Source organism: Quercus robur, chromosome 7 (assembly GCF_932294415.1).
Source record: "Quercus robur chromosome 7, dhQueRobu3.1, whole genome shotgun sequence".
In the NCBI taxonomy this organism is placed as follows: Eukaryota; Viridiplantae; Streptophyta; class Magnoliopsida; order Fagales; family Fagaceae; genus Quercus; species Quercus robur.
This window is the reverse complement of record NC_065540.1, coordinates 5,115,123-5,141,258: the sequence shown is the minus strand read 5'-3', so window position 1 is coordinate 5,141,258 and position 26,136 is coordinate 5,115,123. Positions and strand designations below refer to the sequence as shown.

The window sequence follows — 26,136 nt, the reverse complement described above, 5'->3', positions numbered from 1 at the left end:
CCATTACCAGTGTGACTGAGCCTTAAGGGGTGACATGGTCAAGGCCAGGATGAGGGTGAAGGGACCTGTAATAACCCAAAGAAAAGCGCTAGCCACATCTGCGCTATACCTCAAAAGGACTAGTCACAATTGAAACACCTTATAGTTATTAATAAAGCCCAGTTTAACCTAGTAAATACCCGATGTGGAACTCATCACACACCCACACACATCACACAATCAATCAAATTGGGGTATCACAATCTCCCCCACTTAAATCCCTAACGTCCTCGTTAGGGCCCACTTTGTGGGGTAGTGTCTCTGAGCCCAGACGGGATTACTGGGCCGGCTCTGATACCATATGTAACGACTCAAGGAAAAGCGCTAGCCACATCTGCGCTATACCTCAAAAGGACTAGTCACAATTGAGGCTCCTTGTAATTGTTAATAAAGCCTATATCTACCCAGTAAATACCCGATGTGGAACTCATCACACACCCAATTTGATTGATTGTGTGATGTGTGTGGGTTTGTGATGAGTCCCACATCGGGTATTTACTGGGTAGATCTGGGCTTTATTAACAAGTACAAGGAGCCTCAATTGTGACTAATCCTTTTGAGGTATAGCGCAGATGTGGCTAGCGCTTTTCCTTGAGTCGTTACATATGGTATCAGAACCGGCCCGGTAATCCCGTCTGGGCTCAGAGACACTACCCCACAAAGTGGGCCCTAACGAGGACGTTAGGGATTTAAGTGGGGGAGATTGTGATACCCCAATTTGATTGATTGTGTGATGTGTGTGGGTGTGTGATGAGTCCCACATCGGGTATTTACTGGGTTAAACTGGGCTTTATTAACAACTACAAGGAGTTTCAATTGTGACTAGTCATTTTGAGGTATAGCGCAGACGTGGCTAGCGCTTTTCTTTGGGTTGTTACATATGGTATCAGAGCCGGCCCAGTAATCCCGTGTGGGCTCAGAGACACTACCCCACAAAGTGGGCCCTAACGAGGACGTTAGGGATTTAAGTGGGGAAGATTGTGATGCCCCGATTTGATTAATTGATTGTGTGATGTGTGTGGGTGTGTGATGAGTCCCACATCGGGTATTTACTGGATTGAACTGGGCTTTATTAACAACAACCAGGAGTCTCAATTGTGACTAGTCCTTTTGAGGTATAGCGTAGATGTGGCTAGCGCTTTTCTTTGGGTTGTTACATATGGTATCAGAGCCGGTCCGATAATCCCGTGTGGGCTCAGAGACACTACCCCACAAAGTGGGCCCTAACGAGGACGTTAGGGATTTAAGTGGGGGAGATTGTGATGCCCCGATTTGATTGATTGATTGTGTGATGTGTGTGGGTGTGTGATGAGTCCCACATCGGGTATTTACTGGGTTGAACTGGGCTTTATTAACAACTACAAGGAGCCTCAATTGTGACTAGTCCTTTTGAGGTATAACGCAGATGTGGCTAGCGCTTTTCCTTGGGTCGTTATATATGGTATCAGAGCCAGCCCGGTAATCCCGTGTGGGCTCAGAGACACTACCCCACAAAGTGGGCCCTAACAAGGACGTTAGGGATTTAAGTGGGGGAGATTGTGATACCCCAATTTGATTGATTGTGTGATGTGTGTGGGTGTGTGATGAATCCCACATCGGGTATTTACTGGGTAAATCTGGGTTTTATTAGCAACTACAAGGAGCCTCAATTGTGACTAGTCCTTTTGAGGTATAGCGCAGATATGGCTAGCGCAGATGTGGCTAGCGCTTTTCCTTGAGTCGTTACATATGGTATCAGAGCCGGCCCGGTAATCCCGTGTGGGCTCAGAGACACTACCCCACAAAGTGGGCCCTAACGAGGACGTTAGGGATTTAAGTGGGGGAGATTGTGATACCCCAATTTGATTGATTGTGTGATGTGTGTGGGTGTGTGATGAGTCCCACATCGGATATTTACTGGGTTAAACTGGGCTTTATTAACAACTACAAGGAGTTTCAATTGTGACTAGTCCTTTTGAGGTATAGCGCAAATATGGCTCGCGCTTTTCTTTGGGTTGTTACAGGACCACACCCTCTTCAGAAGCCTTGGGCATCTTCGAGATTCAAAATGGCCCAGTCAGGGTAAGGGAGACAAAGACTCAAGATATTTCCTCTCCTCGATAAGACAAGAAATGAGCCTCTTCTTCCTTTAGCCAAAATTCGAAGCAGGTGGAGGTCGCATCAGATTTTTGGTGTGACAGCACTGAGATTTCCCATCGCTGGTACCATCTGTTCTCGCTCGATTGCTGCTAATACGATACTTGCTCGATTGCTGTTAGAGCTGGTATGGGGATTTGGCATCCCCACTTCTTCCATCACTGGTGCCATCCAGACTTACTTAGTCGCTGCTAGAGCAAGGCTGTGGACTAGGTGCCTCCGCTTCTTCTTCTCTTCCAGCACTGGTGCCATCCAGACTTGTTTTGTCGCTGCTAGAGCAAAATTGAAGAATCTATCGTTCCCGTGTATCCCCCCCCCCTTTTTTTTTTTTTTGTAGTTAGCTTCTGGTATAGGCTTGTCTAAGCCCCTTTTTTGTATGCTGTACTACTTCTTTGTCAAATAAAAGATGACTTTATCCCATTTTGCGTGTTCTTTCTTTTCTGCAATAATTATTTTGCGAATGGATGTGCTGGTGTCCTTTTCTTTCGAACAGTACTTAGGGCCGATGCCCTTGTTAGCAAAGAGTTATCACTTTGAACTTATCAAAACTGACGGGCACAACAATGCCGACTTCAAGTAGGTTAACCATATGAGACTAAGTGCCCGTTTGTTTGGGCGTTTTGAGCCCAAAAGTTGGCTTTTTAAAAAAGCCAGCCCAAGTTTAGTGTTTGGTGAGTATAAACGCAACTTTTTTCTTAAAGTTGCGTTTTATATTTGTGAAGAAATGCGCGTTTGAAAAATGGACGTGTTTTGGTCCATAATTGTAAAAGCTGGTGTGGACGTTTGATAAATATCCGTTGAGTGACTTCAATTACCAAAATTTCCCTTCAATAAATGGCAAGGTGTCTTCTTCAAATCACGCACAGCCTCAGCAAATTCATCTCACCTGAAGCTCACTCACGCAATAAAATTAATCAAACCACAACAATAAAAGCAAAAAAAATTCTTGCTCTCATAAAACTGATATAATTTAAACAACAAATCTAAAATCAAAACAAATAGAAAGAGTGAGGAGCTTCTGAAAAAAAAAAAAAAAAAAAAAAAAAAAAAAAAAAAAAAAAAAAAAAAAAAAAAAAAACCGATAGAAGAAAAGAGAGTTGGAGAAAGAAAGAGTGAAAAATATAGAAAGAGTGAGGAGCTTCTGGAAAAAAAAAATAGAAGCCGATAGAAGAAAAAAAAAAGAGTGAGGAGCCGATAGAAAAAAAATAGAAGTCGATAGAAGAAAAAAAAAGAGAGTAGAAAGACCTCAGAGAGCTAGAGAAAGAAAGAGTGAGGAGTTTCTGGAATCAAGTGAAAGTAAAGGAAAAAAAAAGGAGAGGATGTACTAATATGGGTATACGTGTGTGGTTGACAAAATGCAAGAGAAAAAAAAAAAAAAAAAAAAAGGAAACGTATGGATGAAATAAAAGGCAAAGAAGAAGAAATCACAATTTAAAAATAATACCACAATATTTTCACAATATTTTTACAATAAATTTTAAGTAATTAATTAATATTGGTGAGTAAAAATATAATTTCAGTAATGAGTTCAAATTAGAACTAGAAACAACTTTCCATATAAGATTTTGTTATGATTCTTGTGAAAGTATTGCAAAAAATATTGTGGATATAACATTTTTTGTTGAAAAATATAATTGTTGAGAATGAATAGAAAAAGAATAAATAAAGATTAAAAAAGAATAAATTTAATTAAAAAATAAAGATTAAAAAAGTGGGTAGGCAAAAGATAAATGTCACTGTTGATTGTCCAAACAGTACAAAAATTTGTCTAACCTGCTGGAGATGCTCTTATATATACATTGTCCTTTTTAGTAATTTATCCCTCAAACTACCACTTTTATAAGTGCTAACCAAACACTCAGCTTTTTCAAAAAACATTTTTTAACAGTTTTTACCAAACACTTAGTTTTTTGAAAATGCACTTTTTCATTATGCACTTTTTCATTATGCACTTTTTGAAAACTCTACTTTTTTATTATACACTTTTACAAAAAACTGAACCAAACTCACCCTAATCGGGATAACAGCTGAATGTTCTGTATTGCGTATAGGGTGATCATCCGAGGACGTGTAACCTAAAATGAACTGTCCGAGGGGGTCGCCGGGCACTAGGGTGCTTTGCCACGTTTCAGATGATATTCATAGCCTTAACTTGTTTTGGGCATCCAATCCGAGGACCGACGCATGACTGTACCGGGTCTAAACACTTAATTATGTTAGATTCCTTAGAGCTGGGGGTTCGAGGACCGCGTGGGATTTCCATTCTGTCTAGGACTTAAACCTTTCTTGATATAATTAGTTTCTCGTAGGTTTGAGTCCGAGGACCATGCAAGACCTTGGTTCTGTCTAGCACTTTCTTCTTGAAGTAACTGGTTTCCCCGTAGGTTTGAATCCGAGGACCATGCAAGACCTTGGTTCTGTCCAATACTTATAGGAATTCGATGAATCGGGCTGCTGGACCCGCGAGGATTAGCCCCTTGGCAAATGTGTGGGGGCATAGACTTGATGTTAGAAGCCCCTAGAACTGCCCGTGCCATTGGCACTTCGAAGTGTAGCCCTGAGTGGGAGCTGAGTTAGGGCAACAACTGCGTACTACTGGAAATGATGGAGAGGCTTTCGCATAACTTGCACCACTGCCAAAATTATTTCCTTCGAGGGACCCTTGTTGACAGGGGCTTGATCTTACCATAACTAATCGCCATCTGCGCTAACGCACAAGCCTTCCCACAGACGGCGCCAATTGTAGGGTCTCGTTTTTCAGCCCAATACCACATGGTGGGTGGCATTTTGGACCAACGGGCCCAATATAATGAATTTGTAGAGAGTGGGCTAAAAGGCTAGGCCTTGGTGAACGGACAGTCATTAGTCATGGTGTTCATGATGATCGCACAGAGGTGAACTGAGTTTATCCAAGAAGACTTTTTCCTCGGCACTGCCTGGGTGGCTCCGGTTCTTGGACCTGGTCCCAGTCCCCTTTCTGGACTGCTTCTTCCTCCTTTTATACTAGCTTTTTCCCCCCCCTCTTGAACGTCCACGTGTAGGTTCAGCTTTATAGGGCTGATACTTGTCCCATCAGCCCATACCCAAAGTGGTTGGGGGTGGTTGTAAAAGCTGAAAAGTATGGCTCTGTTAGGTGCAGGGTACTTAATTGCAATAATGGCAGCCTTTCCCTTGTTCTTTGTCGTTTTAGTACTTTTCCTGTTCGGCGAAATAACCCGGAATGTCATCACCAGGACCGAGTTGCTCCCTTTGCCCTCGGCTACATTTATGGCCGAGGAGGGTCCTTCCCATGGCCGAGGAGGATCCTTCCCATGGCCAAGGGGTGGGCCTTCCTTAGGTTGGGCCTTGGGCCCAGCGCAGATATTGACATGGACTTCCCGGTTTTATACCCCCCACACAAACTAATATGAATTTACTGTTTCAGCTGTTTGTAAAAATTTTGTGATTATTAATAAGTAAAAAAGTGATGTAAGTGATCATGAGATTGAATACAAACTAATAAGAATTTACTACCTTGACAGTTTGTAAAATATCGTAGAAAAGTTTGTGGTAATAACATTATTATGCTTAAAATAATCAATGATATTTTCAAATGGAGCATAATATAATTTATAGGACAAAATTGTTAAAATTAGTACCTATGTATATACTAATATATATATATATATATATATATATTTAAAAAAAAATTTGAGGCCAAAGTCTCCCTCCGCCTCTACTTAGAGTTACAAGAAAGAATTGAAACCTCATGAGGTGTTTTTACATTTTGACCATAAAACTATATAAACTCATCACGAACTTAAAATACTCGACTCAACTATTGGACCTAGTAGGAAAACTCACAATTAACCACCTAAAAAAGGATTATATATATGTACAGGAAACCAGCTCCTAGTGTGAACCTAGAACATGTTGCCATACTCCCATGGGTTGTCTTGCATGTATTGACGAAACCGCATCAATTTTCACTTTGGTAAAGATGGGAAGATTATAGAGGCGATAATGAAGCAAGCATTTGAATACCGCTAGCTCCATCATGGTGAGGAACCCCACGTTCCAAACCCTGAAGAAAACTCAGTGGCACTCCCACAAGTCAAATTTAGATGGAGCAAAGTTCGCTTAAGACAAATGAGGTAGGAATAGGAATATTCCTTAAAGATGCAAAGGGAGACACCGTTGCTGCTCCATGCAAGAACATGAAAACCTCATTAGATTGGCTTGAAGCTGAACCAATGACAACGGAGCATGCAACAAAATTTGTTGGAATAATTTGCTTATCTATAGACTTGTGTATAGAAAGTTAAAAACAACTCTATTTTAACCGAGTTTCAACAAATAAACAATTATAATTGGGTTACAATTCAATAGCAGTGGTATATTATTATGTTATCTACTTAAATTTACGGGTAAGGCTTGAGAAACCAATTTTGACACAATTTTGTGCCACAACTCGTCACATGGTGAATTGTGATTAGTGAGGGGGTGTCTTCACATGGCCCACTAACACACCATTACTAATCACAATTCATCATATGACAATTTATGGCACAAAGTTGTGTCAAAGTTGATGTCCCAGCATTACTCTCTACACACACAATTACACAATCATTCATTTAAATTTAATTATAAAACCTATATTGCAACCAAAAATTATACTCCTAAATTTTGCCCTTTCCTCCCTGCCCTAAGGGTCAAGTTCCTCAAAAAAAAAAAAAAAAAAAGCCCCTTCCATTTATATAATATTTAAAAATTGAAATGTAATATTTATTATTATTACGCTACTATTAAACCACATCAACATAGTATTTCAATCCACATTGGTCAATTTGATCCATTTTAATCTACTTTAGTCCACTTTGAACCATTTGTAAGGAATGTCAAAAACAAATTCCAACAACATATTATATTATTTACAAAATATATCGTCTTATATAATAACTTAATGTAAAATGCTAAAATGCATTATGATTCATTAAAAAAATTTATTTAAAAAATTAAAAAAAAAAAAAACTTAAAACACTTTTGGACTCAGCAGGTCACCATCAGTATTTATAGTTGTCAAAAAAAATTGAGGGAGAAAGGCCTAAAGGCAGTGAATAGGCCCACCAACCAAATGCCTGGCTCCCAAGCCCAACACAAGTTCCACAACCACACCACACCAAACCGAGACAGACACATACCATAGGGCCTAGAGCGAGTACAATCTCACAACACACACGTGAGAGTGGGCGTAGTAGACACTTCACGCTCTCTCAGGTCTCAGCCTGTTTCTTATTGGCCAAAACAAAATAAAAAGGGTCTATAAATATAGACACAAATCTCACCCATTTTCGCTCACAATCGATCTTTGCCTCAATTCAAAAAAACACACACCTATCTCCTTCCTTTAGATCCCATCTCCTAGGGTCTTACCAGGGTTTATCTTTAAAATCCCACCTTTTTTTTTTTTTCTTTTTTTTTTTCCCATTTTTCTTTTTTTGAATTCCTATAATTCCCTCTCTGTCCCTAACGTTCTTCACTTTTTTCCCCAAAACCCTAATTTCCTCAATTTTCCACTCTCTCTTAGTTCCTAGATCCGAATCTCTGGTCGATTGAGGCTACGATTCGTTTCTGAAAGTCTCTGATTTACTTGCAAGACCCCGAAAGATTCTTCCTTTCTCACCAATTCTTGTTCTTTTCGTCATTTCCTGATTTTTAGGGTTTCTGGGTCTTGTTTGTTTCCCGAGAAACTTCAGGGAAATTAAAAAGAAAGGGAATTTGGGTTTTTAAAGCTTGGAATTTTCCCACCCAATTTTGAAGGGTGGTTAGTCTGAGTCAGAGCTGAATTTCGAGTTTTCCTCTGTTTTCTTGGGAAATAAGAGATTTGGTTTTGGGGATGAGTGGTAATGAATGTTTGGGGGAATAATTGTTGGTGGTGGAGATTTATGGGTTGAATAATGCGGGGTTGGTGAAAACCCTAAATTGATTATGAGGGTTTGAATATGAGCCATGGAGGTGTAAGAGATACGAGAGGGAATGAACCACCACCACCACCACCACGACAACAAGAAGAGCGTGATGCGCCGAGAGGAGCTGGAGCTGGAGCCAATGGATATGGGCGAGCGGTTTCGAAGGTTGCGGTGGCGCAGATATGTGAGAGTGTGGGGTTTCATGGCGTCAAAGACTCTGCTTTGGAAGCTCTCACTGACGTTGCCATTCGATACCTCTGTGACTTAGGAAAGACTGGGAGTTACTATGCTAACTTAGCTGGTAGGACAGAATGTAATGTGTTTGATATTGTTAGAGGGTTGGAGGATTTGGAAGCTTCACAAGGTTTTTCGGGTGCTGCTGAGGTTAAGAATTGTCTTGCTGGTTCGGGTACGGTGAGAGGGATTGTTGAGTATGTGGATTCTGTAGAGGAGATTCAGTTTGCTCAGCCATTGCCACGGTTTCCTGTGATTAAAAGTCGGAAATTGATTCCAAGCTTTGTACAAATGGGTGAAACACCGCCTGGCAAGCATATACCGGATTGGTTGCCAGCTTTTCCTGATCCACATACGTATATCCATACACCTGTCTGGAATGAGAGGGTGTCAGATCCACGTGCCGATAAGATTGAGCAAGCACGGCAACGGAGAAAGGCAGAGAGGTCTTTGTTAAGTTTGCAGCAACGGTTGTTGGTCAATGGTTCGGTGGGAACTTCAGCCTCTTGTAGTGATGTAAAGGAAACGGACGGGTTTGAAACAAACCCATTTCTTCAGCCTCCGTTGAAACCAGGGGAGAAAGATGTTTCCCCAGTTGTCATACCGCGTATGCCTTCAGATGAAACTGGGGGAAGGAACCATATGTCTGTGCTAGAGGCATTTGCTCCTGCCATTGAAGCAGTGAAAGATAGGTTTTCTGATGATGGTGAAGATGGGAACAGGGTTCTTCCTAATGTGAGGCCTGCTGTTCAATTAAAGTTCAGAAGTGGCAAGAAATTTCTAGGTGAATCATTAGATTTGAGCATTCAGAAGAAGGGTATTGAGAGGGCAGCATCGTGGGTTGCCCGGGATGATGAGAGGGATGACAAGAAGAGGAGAGCTGAGTTTATTCTTAGACAATCTACAGAATACCCACAGGAACTCAATCAGTTGTAAACTAGTTAGTTTAGAAGTCGGCATTAGCAGTGGGCTATGGGTGCTCAAAAATTGAGGGCATGCTCTTGTACCGGTATGGATATTGTTAGAATCTAGTTGTGAGTTTCTTATGGTCCACTTGACAATTTTTTTAGAGGCATGTCAATGTATGTTTCGTTGTTACTCTGACATCTGCTTATGATTCTTTGAAAATGATTTTCTTTCTTCGTCTTGCACCATCTCATATTTGTATTGATACACTGAGTTCTAATGTTTGAATTGATATACTGAATTCTGTTCTCCTGGGGTCATGAACTTCCTTCGCTTTCTGTTGCAATAATGTGGAACTATATAATAGATTTCACAGAGCAATGTATGTAGCATCACTAGTTATGTTATTGTCATAAGGTTCCCCCACCCCCCAAAAAAAAAAAAAAATTAAGGTGTAGTGCCCCTTTTATAAGGAAACTTTCTTTGGATAAATAATTGATTTGCAGCAAACTTATTCTTTTCCTTACTTTAACAAAGATTTTAGCTTTACCCTTTTTCAACTATTAATCACACAAATAGACCTTTTAGCATCACTAGTTAGCATATAAGACAAGGATGGAAGTACAGCAAAGAGCTAATTGAGTAAGATGGTTTCTCATGTGCACTTAGGACCTATAGATACTAATAAGCATTATTCTGCTCCTTGTTTATTTGTAACTATGTGTTTTCTACTTTCAAATGTCATATTGATTGAATTATAAAAAATTTGGAGCATGAAATGTAATTAAATTATATTTATTTTTTTGGAAGGGTATCCAGAATAAGAACCCAAAGGCAGAATCCCATTTATTTCATCTCCACTCTAAGCAAGTAGGGGTCTATAAAAAAAAAACAGATAGTTTAAGATCCAACTGATAACCACGTATATTTAGTTACAAATAATCCAGTAATAGGAATTTATTTCCCCATAATTCAGTAGTGACAATGTGGGAGGGGAGATTTGAATCCTGGACATTTCCATTGGAAACACTAGGAGATGCCAGTTGAGCTACAAGGCTCATTGCTCCAATAATAGGAACTAGACCCAAGACAATTGCAAATAAAAAAAAACTTCATTCATTTCAATTTGTTTGAGAGAGGAAAAGGAGAGGTAATATTTAAGAGTGGGCAATGTAGTGGTAATGCTACTACATTGCTCATGATTTTTGATCTATGGTGTTTGGTTGATTTGGTATAGCATGGGTTATGCCTTAGAATGTTTTGGCTTTGTTGGAGTATTGAACAGGGGGATTTGGTCGGCAGAGTATGGTGGATGTTTGGGGTGCTATTCCAATATGCCTTATGTAATTTATTTGGAAAGAGTGTAATGATCGCATATTTGAAGGGATAGAAGGCTTGCCCCCAAATATGAAGATGTTCTTTCTCCACTCTGTATGATTGGATGCTGTCTTAAGTCGTTATTCTTTCTCTGATATGCTAGAATTTTTGGATTTATGTACTTTCATTTAGTTTTTTAACGACCCCCATACAATTCCCGTGTAATGTGGTTGTGCTGTACTCTTTTTTTTTCACTGAATAAAATTTGCCATTTACTGATTTTTTTTTTTTTTTTTTTTAAAGGGTGGGCAAGTGGCCACTCTAAGGGCCATATGAGTTGGCAACAACTAATGTGTCTTTTATTACTTATCAGTAAAGCTATTTTAATTTTCTGAACACAATTATTTCTAGTTTGTAGTGTTATGCTTATAATTATATGTCATGAAATAATACCTTGTGGTCTTGCTTGCTGATGTTGCATGCCATTTGGTCCTTGTGAGATCATCCTAGGCAAAGAAGCAAGTGTCCAAGGTATGTCCTGCTTCTTGCTATCTTCATATTTCTTTGAAGTGAAATTGCTTATTTGTCTAGAATAGAGTTTTTTCCCCCATTTGCATTTTGTTATTATATTTATCCTCTTGCTGTCATTCTGGCTAAATGATCTCCTTGCTTTAGGAATTTGTGATGCAATGTGAACATTTTGGAAATTTATTTAGTAGTATTTGAGAAGTTTTCTTGCAACTTCAGTCTTATAAACTTCATTGGAAAAATGACATTAATCGCATTCTAAAAGAAAATCATATTGGTAAATACAGGTTATGACTGGCATTATGTGTATGTATCTAGTAACATTATGTGTGGCAGTGTAGTCAAAGGCAAGCCGGGCGCTCGCCTGGGCGTCCGGGCAATACAAGGCCTTGGTGCCTGAAGGTCGCCTTTCGCCTTTGACTACCTTGATGTGTGGTGTATATGCAAGAAATTTTAATGCAACCACGGCACTCCCTTGCTGAGTGCAAGACTGGAAACTGCCCTTTCTTCATAGATATCATGTAATCGGCTATATTGACTGGATTGCAGTCTCTAGTTTCTGAGCTTAGAAGGGAGTTGTTTTTCCTCAAGTTGATTTTAGACAAGATCTAAGTACTTTAGGCTTCTCAATTGCATGGTTGTTCTTTCACCAAAGCTAAATGCTTGGTTCCCTTTGAAATCCCCTTTGGAATTTTTTTATTTTTTAGAAATAGAGAATCAGGGAGATTTTAATTTTAACACTTCTCAATGCATGCTGCACATGTAGATTTCACCAAAACTAAACAAAAATAGTGCTGCAGAAAAGAAAAGTGGGGGGGGGGGGGGGGGGGGGGGGGGGGGGGAGGGCAGAGAGAGAGAGAGAGGAATGGAAATGGCTTTTTGGTGATAATTCAGTACGTCTTTGAATTCCCTTTTCTTCCTCCTATTTGGTTTCTATTGGTAGTGTTGGAAGAAATGTGGCCTCCTCTTGTCTTTACCATTAGTAGTTGACAGTTTTGCTATTTAGCTATCTGCCTGTCCAAAGCCAAATATAGAAAGTTGGCTGCCGTATGAAGAGGAAAAGGACTAATGATTAGTTTTGTTGGATGTTGGCTAGTACTAAAAGCCTAATAGACAGATATGTGTCTACATGCAGGAAAAAGCCATGTGCAACAGTGAATGCCTCCAATTGTCAATACATTGTTGTTTTCATAAAACTAACTCGGATTGCAGATTGGCCAGACTCACACTAGTGATTCTCTTGTCAACTCTTTTCCTCATTGGAAATTACTAATGGCAAAAAAATTTTAAGGTATAAAGGTGATGGAGAACCTAGGGTACTCCATCACCTAAGTTTTGCCTACATTTATATGGCATTTAAGTAAATTGCCCCCCAAAACAGAACCACAATGCACAATCTGCAATTGCAACGCCATCCCCTGCTTCTTTACAATTACAGCTCTCTGCCAGACCCCAGGAAAATATGGCAACAGAACGTGAAACATGACATCCACTGAGTTTGGCTTTGCAAAGCAGCAATTTTAAGAGACCTTTAAATAAGTAATTACTTGATTACCAAGCAGGGCCTGGCTAAGACCATTGCTAGTAACACGAGGAAACAAGAGTGATTAAAATTTCAGTGCAGCACCAATAAGATAACTCTTTGGGAAAGGATCCCCTCTAATTCAATCATCAAATTCCCTCCCATTTTTTGTTGAACGACGAACATGTGGCTCTTATTTGATCTTTAAAGATCAATGTCATATACTCGTGTCTTATGTCTAAATAAAAATTGGAGGATTGAACTACCTCTTTTACCATTCCTTGATGTTTTCTCAGTACAACGGTACAACCAAAAAGCAGCTTTACAAGATTGTTGTGCTTGTTAGCAAGTCTTATTAGTTGGATATGCAAACGAGTATATTGGTCTCTTTTCTGAAAAATATGGATGTTTCGTCCTCAACCAAATGCTATGTATGACCGAATGGAAAACTAATATTGATGATTTTTGTCCACTCAATTTAAGATGGACATAAAGTCATAAACCTAGAACCAGTAAACACCAGCATTTTTCATTTCAGAGTGCATCTCAAAAACCTCCCATGAAAAAGTAAGATTTGAGTTGTCTATTTGCCAATGTTCATTCATTGTCCACAGGCCGGCCTAGCTGTCATGGGTAATGCTAACAAACCTCATTTAGATTATCAATAAATACATTAAAAATTTCGAAGTTTAAATTGCTAGACCAAGGTAGCCAATGGAGACAAGAAATTCTTGTAATAAGTTGAAAAATGATGATACACTAACATCATCTAAACAGCAAAAACACAGAACAGCATAGTGGTAGGCCACATGCCACCATTTTTCTTTTTCCAAGTTCTAAAGAGACTGGAAAATGATTCTCATGAGGGGAGATCCTGTTAATTCATAGAAACTCAATGTTTCAGCTTCACATCCATTTCCAAAGGAAAGACTTTGCCCCGATGGTTGAAAATCATGAAGTCTGAATTGGCTGGTAAAGAAACTATCCTGCATCCAAAATACACAAATCTTGATGTCAATGATCCAGATAATAATCCTAAAGTCAATATTACATGGTGAGGCACATTAGCCATCATTCAACACTTTTAAAAAAAAAAATAATAATAATAATTCGATAGTTGGGAAAAGGGAGATTTGAACCCTAGATATCTCTTAGAAAGTGCCTATTGAGCTACAAAGCTATTGGCATCATCAACACTTCTGACTCAAAAGTATTAATACAAAGCTATTCAACTGAGCAGTTCTCTACTGAAACAACTTTCTTTAGAATGATGTATAAATAGATTCAGTAAAAGAACAGTAGCCAGAATTTGCTGGTGTATCTTAGTCCCCTCATGCACATGCAAGCTCTCATTTTCTAGAACAATTAATATCTAACTTTGGAGGAAATTAAATAAAAAGGATGTACAGCGGAGCTAAATTCAGAAGTGATAGAGAAAACAGTGAAGTTAATCTGGAGTCAGATAAACCTTCTAGGTCTATCTGTACAAGCAGAACACCCAGTGATATGTTTCCAATTCAGCATTTATAATTTAAAATCAAATGATACAAGGTCAATGGGCCCATGTTGTCTTGTTACTACTTACTATTGTATGTTAACTATGCTGCATGTGTGAAGGCTAAGATGTGCATTTACTACACTATTAGATCAGTGGGTAGAGGAGCTACTATGATCATGCCTAGGTAGTATAGTCACACTGATCGGCCCCCTCACCCTTTTTTAGCACAAAAGAAAAGGAAAAAAAAAAAAAAAAAAAAAAAACCATAGAACAGCATGGAAATAACTAACTAACCTGTTTCATCCTCACAATGCAAAAAACTTCATGGTTTAGTTTTTCAACTTTTTTTTTTGATAAGTAAGAATGTTATATATACGAATGGCTACTCTATGCATAAAAAACATAGAGCAAACCCAGAAAGTACAAGGAGGAAACAACGAAAAAGCAAAAAGAAAACCAAACCACAAATTAATTACAAAGAGAGAGAGAGATAATGAAAGAAGGGAGAGAATCACTAGTCGTGAGTCCCCAAGCCCGAGACCAATCAAAAAGAATCCCACTGAAAGAAGCCAGCATCTGATCACCAGAGCTAATCAAATCCTCAAAAGTCCGCCGATTCCGTTCCTTCCAAATACACCAAAAGATGCACAACGGAACTAAATTCCATATCTGAGACGAGTGTTTCCCCAACCAATTCCACCAGCCAAAAAGCAAGTCTGGGATCGAACTAGGTACAACCCAAGACAAGCCAAAAGTTATAAAGACAAAGCTCCATAACCGATAAGCCATCTCACAATGAAGAAGTAAATGATCTACCGACTCTCCACAATGTCTACACATAATGCACCAGTCCACAAAATGCACCAGTCTCCTCAATCTTAGGTTATCACCCGTTAGGATCTTATTCCAAGCTACACACCAAACAAAAAAGGAAACTCGCCTAGGGGCCTTTACTTTCCAAATAGCTTTCCACGGAAAAACAATTGAAGGAGAATTCCTTAATTTGTTATAATATGACCGGATATCAAAATCCCCATTAACCTTCAACTTCCACCTCATCCGGTCTCCCACATCCATAGGAGGAGTATTAGCTCCCAACATACAGAGAAAATGTAGCCCTTCCTCCATCTCCCAATCATTAAATTCTCAAGTAAAACGAACATCCCAAGTTCGTCTATCCTCCTCCCCTTGCCTTGACAAGGAGGCTTCAACAGATATCTCCTTATCAATAGCAATACCATACAACCTTGGGAAGGCCAAGTGAAAAGGTTGACCCCCACACCACCCATCCTGCCAAAACCTCACTCTATTCCCCAACCCAACAACAAATTGACAATTCTTACTAAAATCCTCCCAACCCATGCGAATGCCTCTCCACAAACCACACCCATGAACTCCCCTACCCAGTTTTGAGGTCCACCCCCCCCACTCTTCCCCATATTTTGAAGCCACCACCCTCCTCCATAGCCGATCCTCTTCCTTCCCAAACCACCACAACCATTTCCCCAATAAGGCCTTATTGAAAGTAGTAATTTTCCTTATCCCCAAGCCACCATTAGCTATAGGCGCACAAACTTTGTCCCATCCTACCAGATGAGTTCTGCTACCACCCCAAAGAAAATCCCTTTGTAGTTTTTCAATTCTATTAGCCACATGAGTAGGAATTGTGAAAAGCGATAGAAAATAGGTAGGAAGACTAGATAATGTACTCTTGAGTAACATCAACCGACCCCCCTTAGACAAATACAGCTTCTTCCACCCAGCTAATCTCCGCTCAAATTTTTCCAGAATAGGATTCCAAATTGAAGGGGAATTATGTGAAGCCCCTAAAGGCATGTCAAGATAAGTCATAGGTAACTTACCGACTTTACAACCCAAAATTTCAGCAAGGGCATGCACATCATCAACCACCACTATTGGAACCATTTCACTCTTATGCACATTAACCTTCAAACTTGTTACCGCCTGCAAACTAAGTAACAACAACCGAATATGAAGGATTTGCTCCACATCCGCATCACAAAATAGGATAGTATCGTCTGCAAACAGAAGATGTGTAACACATTCCCCACCACCCCTCCTACCTTCAACTTTAAAGCCACGAATCAAACCGGCTTCCTCCACTCTTCTCAACATCCTACTAAACACCTCCATCATAATCAAAAACAGCATAGGAGATAGCGGATCCCCTTGTCTTAAACCTCTTGAACTACCAAAGAAATCAGCTGGAGACCCGTTAATCAAAACAGAGAACTGAACTGTGGATATACAAGTACGGATCCATTTACACCACTTCACTCCAAAGCCCATTCTATGCAACAAATTCAACAAAGTCTCCCAATTCACATGATCGTAGGCTTTCTCAATATCAAGTTTACAAATGACTCCAGGAACCCTACTCTTCCCTCGACTATCCACACACTCATTGGCAATAAGAACCGAGTCAAGAATTTGTCTCCCACCCACAAAGCTATTCTGAGACTCAGAGATCAACTGATCTAATACCACTCTCAATCGATTTGCCAAAACCTTAGACAAGATTTTATACACACTCCCCACCAAGCTAATAGGTCGGAAATCTCTAATATTAGAAGCATCATTCTTTTTAGGAATTAATGTAATGAAGGTAGCATTAAGGGATTTTTCAAACTTACAATGTTGAAAAAACTCTTCAAAGACCGCTAAGACGTCTTTCACCACTACTCTCCAACAGAGATGATAAAAAGCCATAATAAACCCATCCGGACCTGGAGTTTTGTACCCTTCCAAATCACGTACAACTTGAAGTATCTCCTCCCTCTCAAACTTCCTTTCAAGCCAAACCCTCTCCACATCCCCAATACGATCAAATTCCAAACCCTCCACAAAAGGCCTCCAACTCTCAGTCTCCTTGTACAAAGTTTTATAAAATTGTACTACCTGATTAGACACCTCGGATTCCTCCTCAAAAACCACCCCATCCACCTCCAAACTCCTTAGATGATTTAACCTTCTATGAGAATTAGCCATTTTGTGAAAAAACTTGGTGTTATTATCCCCTTCCTTGATACATAATATCCTAGATTTTTGTCTCCAGGAAATCTCTTCCAAAGAAAGAAGATGTTTCACCTAGGACCTCAAAGCTACCCTATGGCCTTTCTCCCCATCAGTGAGACCAAAATCCCCCTCCTTGGCGTCTAATTTTTTTAGTTCCTCCAATAGTTGTTTCTTCTGACGCTCTACATTACCAAACTCTCGGCGATTCCATTGCACAATATCCTCTTTCAGAGCCTTCAATTTTTTTGCAAGCACAAAACTAGGTGTACCCACAAAAGAATGCCGATTCCACCAGAACTGAACTCTATCCACAAATCCCTCCGTCTTCAACCACATATTTTCAAATCTGAACGGACTTTTCCCCTTTGCCATTCCCCCTGCCTCCAAAAGAATTGGACTATGATCTGAGATAGGACGTGGTAAAATCTTTTGAAGAACATCAGGGAAGTGGTCCTCCCAATCTGGAGTGACCAATGCTCTATCAATCCTAGACATCGCTGGTTGATCGGTGCCACTGGACCATGTGTATCTACCTCCGTCTAAAGGCAAATCTACCAAGTTAAGATCCTCAATAAATTCAGAAAATTTTTCCATAGCCAATGTCAAACGTGCCTCACCCCTACGCTCACTAGGAAAGCGAACAATGTTAAAATCGCCAAAGCAACACCATGGTAACCTCCAATACTGCTGAATACCCACCAACTCATCCCACATGTGACTGTGTCATGGAACCCAAAAAAATCCATGGGAAATTACTCTTTTTTTTCAATCGCTAGGGACCTTTATTTGAAAATCTCCTATAGTGGCTATGTGGACAATAAATTGAATCATGAACCCCACCTCAAGAATCTACACATTCAATCTTCACAAGTCGCAACCAACATATTTTATTAAAAGAAAGGAGAGCTCGAAACAGCAGGCTTCCTTAGAGCATTACAAAACAAAAGATACAAAGTAACTCTTTAACCATGCAAGAAATAGCATGAGTGTTTACATCAGTCTCGTTGATGAAAAGAGCTAAAAAAATTCATAGAAATAGGTACTTCAACTGGGAAATTTTAGGTGTAAAATGAACAAGATTTACTGTAACCTAACTCAATTAATGCAAGGATCTGGATTACTTACTATACTTGTCAAGCAGAACAAGTTTGGGGGGAAAGTGATCTTGGATTAAGACATGTATAAGCACAATGCATTTCTCAGTATTGGTCAATGGTACTCCATCAGGTTTCTTTAGTAGTTCCAGAGATTTGAGGCAAGGCGTTCCCTTTTTACCTTTGCTTTTCATTCATGTATTGGAAATTCTAAGTAGAATGCTAGTGAGAACTGTGGAGGGTGGTTACCCATCAAGATTTATAATGAGAAATGATTTTGCTACTGGCTTGTTTTCATATGGATTTTGCAGATGACACCATACTGTTTTGTAAAGCAAACAAAGAACATCTTTATCTCATACATATGTGCTTTCACATGATTTTTGGTTTGAAACTGAAATTGGGTAATAGTGAGATACTTCAAATTGGGGAAGTTGAAATATTAGAAGACATGGCAGAAGTTATGTGCTGTTAAAGCTAGGAAGTACAGACGCTTCATTTAGGGTTCAGTACCCATGTCATACTGGTCTCATACCGGTCATGTCATGTTATAATTTTTTCAAAAATTGCTCGTGCACCCATACCCGTACCGATACCAATACCTTGTCATTGCTTCTTAGTGTAAAATTGATAGTCTTCCAATAAATTATCTAGGTATTTCTCTGGGATCATCCTTTTAGGCAAGATCTTTTTAGAATCCTATTATTTTTAATTATTTTTTTGATTGGTAAGTTACACATACACCCAATGGGTCTTGAACCCACAACCTCACCCTCCACCTAGAACTTAGGGGAGGAGGTGCTAGTTGAGCTATGGCTTATTGGCAGTATAGAATCCTATTATTGTAGAACTACAATTTATTCACCAATAACAAAATAGTGGGTTGGGGCTGAGGAAATTGGACACTTTCAATCAAGTATTATTGGGGAAATAGCTTTGGTGAATTGGGCAAGAAATCATGTATTTGTGGAGACAGGTTACTGCTTTGAAATATGGATAGGAGTGGGGAGAATGGTCCACGAAGGGGGTCTGGAGTACCCATGGCTGTGGCTTATGGAGAAGTAGACAGGATGGGAGAAAGATATTGTCTTGGTACATACTTGGATCTCTAAGTATGTTTAGGGCGTGATTAGTGTAATATAATAAAATGGGCAAAGCATGTTACACACCTAGCGTGTCATAAACTGAAATCGTGAGTTTAACTCACGTTTTTAGTTATTGAAATACACTATATGTTTAACACGTTGTGTGCAACAACTATTACCCTAATAAAATTATATCAAAAGTAAGTTTATGTAGAAGTAATATTAGGCCAATTAAACTTATAGTTTCAATAAATTGTGAAGTAGGTCCAAGAAAAGTTGTATCATAACATTGTTTGATCTATGAAGTAGGTCCAAAAAAAAGTTGTACCATAACATTGTTTGATCTGCTTAAGGAGTGGAAGTGTGATATAGTTTGTTTTCAAGAAACTAAGATGTCTTCTATAAATTCTTTTGTGGTTCGAAGCCTTTGGGGTAGCCCTTTCCTGGATTGGGTTGTTCTTGATGCAGTCAACACTGCAGGGGGGGTATTACTGGTTTGGGACAAGAGAGTTTTTGAAAAAGTTGATTGTGCTGTTGGGCGTTTTTCTGTTAATGTTTTATTCAAGGGGGTAATAGATGATTTTGTTTGGGCCTGTTCAGGAGTGTATGGGCCTAATGAGGATTCTCAACGGGGTGCTTTGTGGGAAGAACTCTCAAGGATGCACTCCAGGTGGAATTCGGCATGGTGTGTTTTTGGAGATTTCAATACCATACGATATCCGAGTGAAAGATTTGGTTGTGAGGCTTTTACTCCGGCTATGTTTGCTTTTTCAGACTTCATTGAGGCGAATTACCTTGTGGACTTACCCCTTGAAGGGGCTTCTTTTACTTGGTTTAGAGATTCGGGTTCTGATTGTATGTCAAGAATTGATAGAACCTTGGCATCGGTGGATTGGGTGGATCACTTTGGAAACGTGTCTCAAAGGGTTCTCCCTCGTGTAGTTTCTGATCATTGCCCTCTGTTGGTGGTGGCGGGAAGTGTTAATAAAGGCCGTAGTGCCTTTAAGTTCGAGAATATGTGGTTGAAAGAAGAGGGTTTTGTAGAGAGGGTTCGGCAATGGTGGAATGGGTATTGCTTTTCGGGTTCTCCTAGCTTTATTCTGGGGCGTAAACTAAAAGCTCTTAAAGAGGACTTGAAAAAGTGGAATAAGGAGGAATTTGGGGATTTGGCCTTTAGGAAGAAATGTCTTTTATCGGAGTTGTTGGGTTTGGATGCTAGGGAGGATCTATTAGGCCTTTCTCATGAGGATCAAATTCGTCGTACTCAGATTAAAGGAGAGATTGCACATCTTGCCTCTTTGGAGGAAATTTCTTGGAGACAAAAGTCCCGGTTCTTATTTCTGAAGGAGGGAGACAACAATACTCGTTTTTTTCATCGGGTTGCAAACTCTCATAGAAGAACTAATTACCTTCGGGGTATAGAGGTGGATGGTGTCCTATATGAGGATGAGGAAGAGGTGCGGTCTAAGATGGTCCACTTCTATCAGAGTTTGTACACTGAGTCAGATACTTGGCGCCCTTCTATGGATGGATTAGAGTTTTCTAGCATTGGAGAGGACGAGTGTCTTGAATTAGAGAGGGTTTTTTCCAAGGAGGAGGTGGTAAAGGTTCTTCAAGAGATGGAGGGTGATAAAGCCCCAGGTCCTGATGGTTTCACTATGGCTTTTTTTCAAAAATGTTGGAATGTTGTGGAAATAGATGTCATGGCTTTCTTTGATCATTTTCATAGGAGTGCAGAGTTTGTACGGTCTCTAAATGCTTCTTTTCTATCTCTGATTCCCAAAAAGAATAATGCTTTGAATATTAAAGATTTTAGACCTATTAGCTTAATAGGCAGTGTGTATAAGCTTTTGTCCAAGGTCTTAGCTAATAGATTGAGACGGGTGTTGGATAATCTTATTTCGGAGTCTCAAAATTCTTTTGTTGGTGGCAGACAGATTTTGGATTCAGTGCTTATTGCCAATGAATGTTTAGACAGTAGACTTAAAGGTCGCACTTCGGGGGTGGTGTGTAAGTTAGATATTGAGAAAGCTTATGACCATGTGAATTGGGACACTTTGTTTTATCTGCTGGAGAGGATGGGATTGGGAGAGAGATGGAGGAGATGGATAAAGACTTGTGTCTCTACCGTTCGCTTTTCTGTTTTGGTTAATGGATCTCCTGCTGGCTTCTTCGGTAGCTCTAGAGGTCTTAGACAAGGCGATCCTTTGTCTCCCCTTCTTTTTCTTTTGATCATGGAGGTCTTAAGTCGTATCATGAAGAAAACTGAGGAAGGTGGTTTCATTCATGGTTTTCATGTGGGTTCTATTAATTCTACTGGTATCCGTGTTTCTCATCTTTATTTGCTGATGATACCATTCTTTTCTGTGATGCCTCTAGAGAGCAGATTTTATCTATTAGACTAGCCTTGACTTGTTTTCAAGCTTTTACTGGTCTGAAGGTGAACGTAGGGAAAAGTGAAACTGTCCCGGTTAGGGAGGTGCGTAACATCCAGTCTTTGGCTAATATCCTTCAGTGTAGAGTGGGCAATTTGCCTATGACTTACTTGGGTATGCCGTTGGGAACTCTGTATAAAACGCCCTCCATATGGAATCCGATCCTAGAGAGGATGGAAAAGAAGCTTTCAGGTTGGAAGCGGCTTTATTTGTCAAAGGGTGGTAGACTCACCTTGCTGAGGAGTACCCTTTCAAGCCTTCCGACTTATTACCTTTCCCTTTTCACTATCCCCAAAGCTGTGGCAACTAGATTGGAACGCATTCAAAGGAACTTCTTATGGGGTTTATCAGTTGAGTGTTTCAAATATCCCTTGGTGGCTTGGGAAAAGGTTTGCTTACCCCGCGAGATGGGTGGTTTAGGAATTCGGAAATTGGTGCCTTTTAATCAGGCCCTCTTAGGGAAATGGCTTTGGAGGTATGGTCATGAAACCTATCATCTGTGGCGTAGGGTCATAGCCATGAAATACGGGGAGGGAAAAGGGGGTTGGTGCACTAGAGCTTGTAGTAGGGCTCATGGTTGTGGGTTATGGCGGAGTATTAGTGAAGGGTGGGAAACTTTTGCTAATCATTTCTCTGTTGTGGTGGGGGATGGATCTCGTACTCTTTTTTGGCATGATAAATGGACTGGGGATGTCCCTCTTAAAAGTCTTTATCCTCAATTATTTCTATGTTCAGCTAATAAGGAGGCTTGTATTTCTAATGTGTTAAGCCCTTCAGTGGGTGATAATGACAGAGTGTGGAGTTTAAGATTTCAGAGGGATTTCAATGATTGGGAGTTGGCGGCCTCCTATTCTCTTCTTCATTTCATCCAAACCCGAATCCCTAGGGGTGGAGGGTGTGATAGGCTTTGTTGGGATCTTAATGGCAGTGGGAAGTTTGATGCTCGATCTTTCTATCATAAGATTCGTAATGCAGCTCACTCCACCTTCCCTTGGAAGGGTATTTGGAAAGTTAAGGTTCCTAAAAGGGTGGCTTTTTTTATGTGGACAGCGGCTCATGGTCAAATTCTAACATTGGATAACCTTATGCTTCGTGGGCGCCCTATGGTGAATCAATGTTATTTGTGCTGTTGTGATGCGGAATCTGTGGATCACTTGTTACTTTCTTGTCCGATAACTCATTCTTTGTGGATGCATATGCTTCGGTTGTTTGGGATCGCTTGGGTCATGCCAGGTTCAGTTGAGGACTTATTATTCTGTTGGTTTCATTGGCTTGGGAAGCATAGTTCTGATATATGGGATTTGGTCCCAGGCTGTTTAATGTGGACTATTTGGTCTAAACGGAATCGGCGGGCCTTTGAGGATGAGGAGAAAACGGTGGTTCAGTTATTTGAGTTTTGCCAGAGGACCCTCTTCGATTGGTCTCATTGTTGGGGTTTCTCGGATTGTTCTACCCTTACGGATTTTATTTCTTCTATTAGAATAGTTTAGGGGCTGCTTTTTGTCTTGCTGTTTTGTTTTTCCATTGTTCACTACCGTGAACTCTTTTTGTTTCTCTTACTTTTCTTTTCTATTAATATTCTCTTCTTACTTATCAAAAAAAAAGAGAAAAGGCTAACAGGATGGAGGGAGTTTTATCTATGGTGTTGATGAAAAATCCATCTTGTAGAATGGAATACAATTTATTCACCAATAACAAAATAGTGGGTTGGGGCTGAGGAAATTGGACACTTTCAATCAAGTATTATTGGGGAAATAGCTTTGGTGAATTGGGCAAGAAATCATGTATTTGTGGAGACAGGTTACTGCTTTGAAATATGGATAGGAGTGGGGAGAATGGTCCACGAAGGGGGTCTGGAGTACCCATGGCTGTGGCTTATGGAGAAGTAGACAGGATGGGAGAGATTCATGGATCGTCTGCACTTTAAGGCAGGGAAGGGCAACTGTGATGTTTTGGCATGATAAATGGTATGGAAATCAATCTTTGAAGGAGATGTACATGTACCCAAAATTGAGATGCCTCAATTAACTCTATCTTCAGCATCAAAATGAAGGAACTATGCGCAGATGGAACATTCAGTTTGTTAGAGATTTCAACGATTAGGAATTAGAGTAAGTTGATTTGTCTTGGATATGTTGTAATCTAATATCCCTAGGAGAGACATCCTTGATTGTTTGATGTGGAAAATTAATGCTGGACTACAGCATGCACCTCATTGGATCAATTTGCAAGAGGCATGGGGCTGATACTTTGCCTCTAAGAGGACAATTCAACATAGCTATTATTTTTATTGGCAGTTACCAGCGGGTCTAGAACCCAAGGCTTCACTCTCCAGCCTCCACCCTATCTTAGAGGGGGAAGAGGTGCAATTTGATGTACAGCTGATCAGCCTTAGAAGACTATTGAACGCTGATTACTGATGCATCCAGTTCTAAGCTTATATAAAAGTGTCAATATCACAAAATAATCATGTAAGTAGCTCCTTATATGGCAACATCAGACACCCATATTACCAGATGGAATGAAACTTGATCCTTTTCAATTTTAACATTTACCACAGCTTTTGTCAGGCATAAGATTAATGCTACAGACATTGCCTAATACTGAACTAATCTAATGTCAGTGATCTCAGCATTCAATCTAACTATGAATAATAAAACCTTCCATCAAAATCAAACAGAATCTCTTAAATTTTAATGAACACACAGAGAGAAACCATACCTATTCTCTTCAGAATAGGGTTGAATGGAAAGAAACTTCCCCGGCACGGTCAGAGCTGCCCAGATACAGAACACTAACCCTAAAAGCAACTCAGCCACAACCTGTACTCCCAATAAACACCCCCAGATTCATATCAAAACACCACAAACACACCAAAATAAATCAAACCCAGAATTCAATATTGAAAGAAAAAGCACAATTGTAATCATTATTGTACTCACATTCATTGGAGGTCCTGAAAACTCTTCCTCCATAATCTTCAACAAACCCCTATCTGCAACCAAAAATCAAATCTTTCAGCAAAGCAAAGCAAAATACTCAATACCCAGAAAACTAAACTTCAAATTCATGAATTTCAGATGCATAAAATAACTATATTTGTATGTATGAGTGTGTGTTGGGGGCTAACACTGAATGGTTGAATAAGCGGCATGGAAGAGAATTAGGACCCCAAACACGCCAACTGCGAAGCCTAAAGCCATTTCAACTGAGACCCTTTTCCGATCTCCGGCAGGAAATAGCTCCGGGATCGGTTCCGACGAAGGTTGCACGGATCGCTTACCGTAGACCTTCGGAGAAAGCAAAGCACTCAAAGCCAAAGTTCGTCTGTGCAAAACTCTCTCTCTCTCTCTCTTCCCCCGTCTCACTTGGAGCTTCTTTGTTTTTGTCCTAGTACACCACGAAATCTAACCCAACGATGTCGTTTGGTTTCACTTTTAGTACCTGGCCAATGAGCAATGAGTAATCTTCCTTGCATTACAAATAAGAGAAAAATAAAAATTCTCAAAAAAAAAAGTTCAATAATATATAAATCTTTGAATTTATTATTTGATAATAAAAGAAAAAATAGAGATCTTAAAGGTTTATTATTCGTAATAACAATAATTTATCAATTTCTAATATTTTCAAATTTATAGATGCAAATGTTGTCACTGTGATTTACCTAACAAAATAGAAAAATTTGCTAATGATCTTTAAGTTAAATGGCATATTTTGTGTGCATTTTCAAGATAATTTTTAGGTTCAAATCTCCTCCTCCACTTACATTGTATATAAAAAAAAAAAAAAAAAAAAAAAAAAAACCTATCAAAAAAATTAAAATGAAATATAACATTCCTTGTTGGCATTTGGAATTGAAAGTTTGAATTTTTTTATGGAAAAAAAAAAGTTGATACAACTTAAATACAATTCTAAGAAATACAAAACATTTCAATGATTGAAATTTCCAACATTTCAAAATTCACCCCTAAAAATATATCATTGTCGGTTTAAGTAAGAGTTGTGCAGGATATCAAATAATTTTTAAAATTTTTAGAAGTGTTTCAAGAAAGAAGGTGTTAGGGTACTTTTTTTACACCTAACTTTATTTGAGTACCACCTATTTATACCACTAATAAGTTATTGGGTTTTCCCAAACATTTTTTGGCTCTATTATTATGTTAATCACAAATATTTCATATCTCATTATCTAAATTGGGTCTTGATATAAACTATCACAAAAAGCCCAAAAACTCCTATTTTATCCAATTTTATTAACATTATTTAGCTAAACCCAAAACCGGCCCTATAAACCCAATACACACATCCTATTCTATTTAAAGCCCAAGAATACTTATGCTTAGCAATATTTGAAAGGC

General features: G+C 39.4%; 2 protein-coding genes across 2 annotated transcripts; one reads left to right on the top strand and one right to left on the bottom strand.

Annotated features, from left to right (window-relative positions):
• The first annotated feature begins 7,504 nt into the window (after positions 1-7,504).
• Positions 7,505-9,583, top strand: LOC126691881 (transcription initiation factor TFIID subunit 8). The gene has a single exon (XM_050387195.1). The coding sequence runs from the start codon at positions 8,157-8,159 to the stop codon at positions 9,291-9,293; it is 1,137 nt and encodes a 378-aa protein (XP_050243152.1). The 5' UTR covers positions 7,505-8,156; the 3' UTR covers positions 9,294-9,583.
• A 3,551-nt stretch (positions 9,584-13,134) lies between these two features.
• On the bottom strand, positions 13,135-25,175 carry LOC126691884 (membrane magnesium transporter). The gene is made up of 4 exons (XM_050387198.1): positions 24,909-25,175; positions 24,721-24,773; positions 24,500-24,600; positions 13,135-13,616 (listed from the first exon to the last, which is right to left on the bottom strand). Exons 1-4 carry the CDS (start codon positions 24,979-24,981, stop codon positions 13,523-13,525), a joined length of 321 nt encoding a protein of 106 aa, XP_050243155.1. The 5' UTR covers positions 24,982-25,175; the 3' UTR covers positions 13,135-13,522.
• Between the last annotated feature and the right edge of the window lie 961 nt (positions 25,176-26,136).

Bases quoted from the DNA above. Each gene is read 5' to 3' on its own strand.
- LOC126691881 (XM_050387195.1), top strand. From the start codon at position 8,157: ATGAGCCATGGAGGTGTAAGAGATACGAGAGGGAATGAACCACCACCA.
- LOC126691884 (XM_050387198.1), bottom strand. From the start codon at position 24,981: ATGGCTTTAGGCTTCGCAGTTGGCGTGTTTGGGGTCCTAATTCTCTTC. The intron at 24,601-24,720 runs GTGAGTACAATA...TTGGGAGTACAG, and splicing joins TTTCAGGACCTCCAATGAAT to GTTGTGGCTGAGTTGCTTTT. The intron at 13,617-24,499 runs GTATGGTTTCTC...TTTTGGATGCAG, and splicing joins CCCTATTCTGAAGAGAATAG to GATAGTTTCTTTACCAGCCA.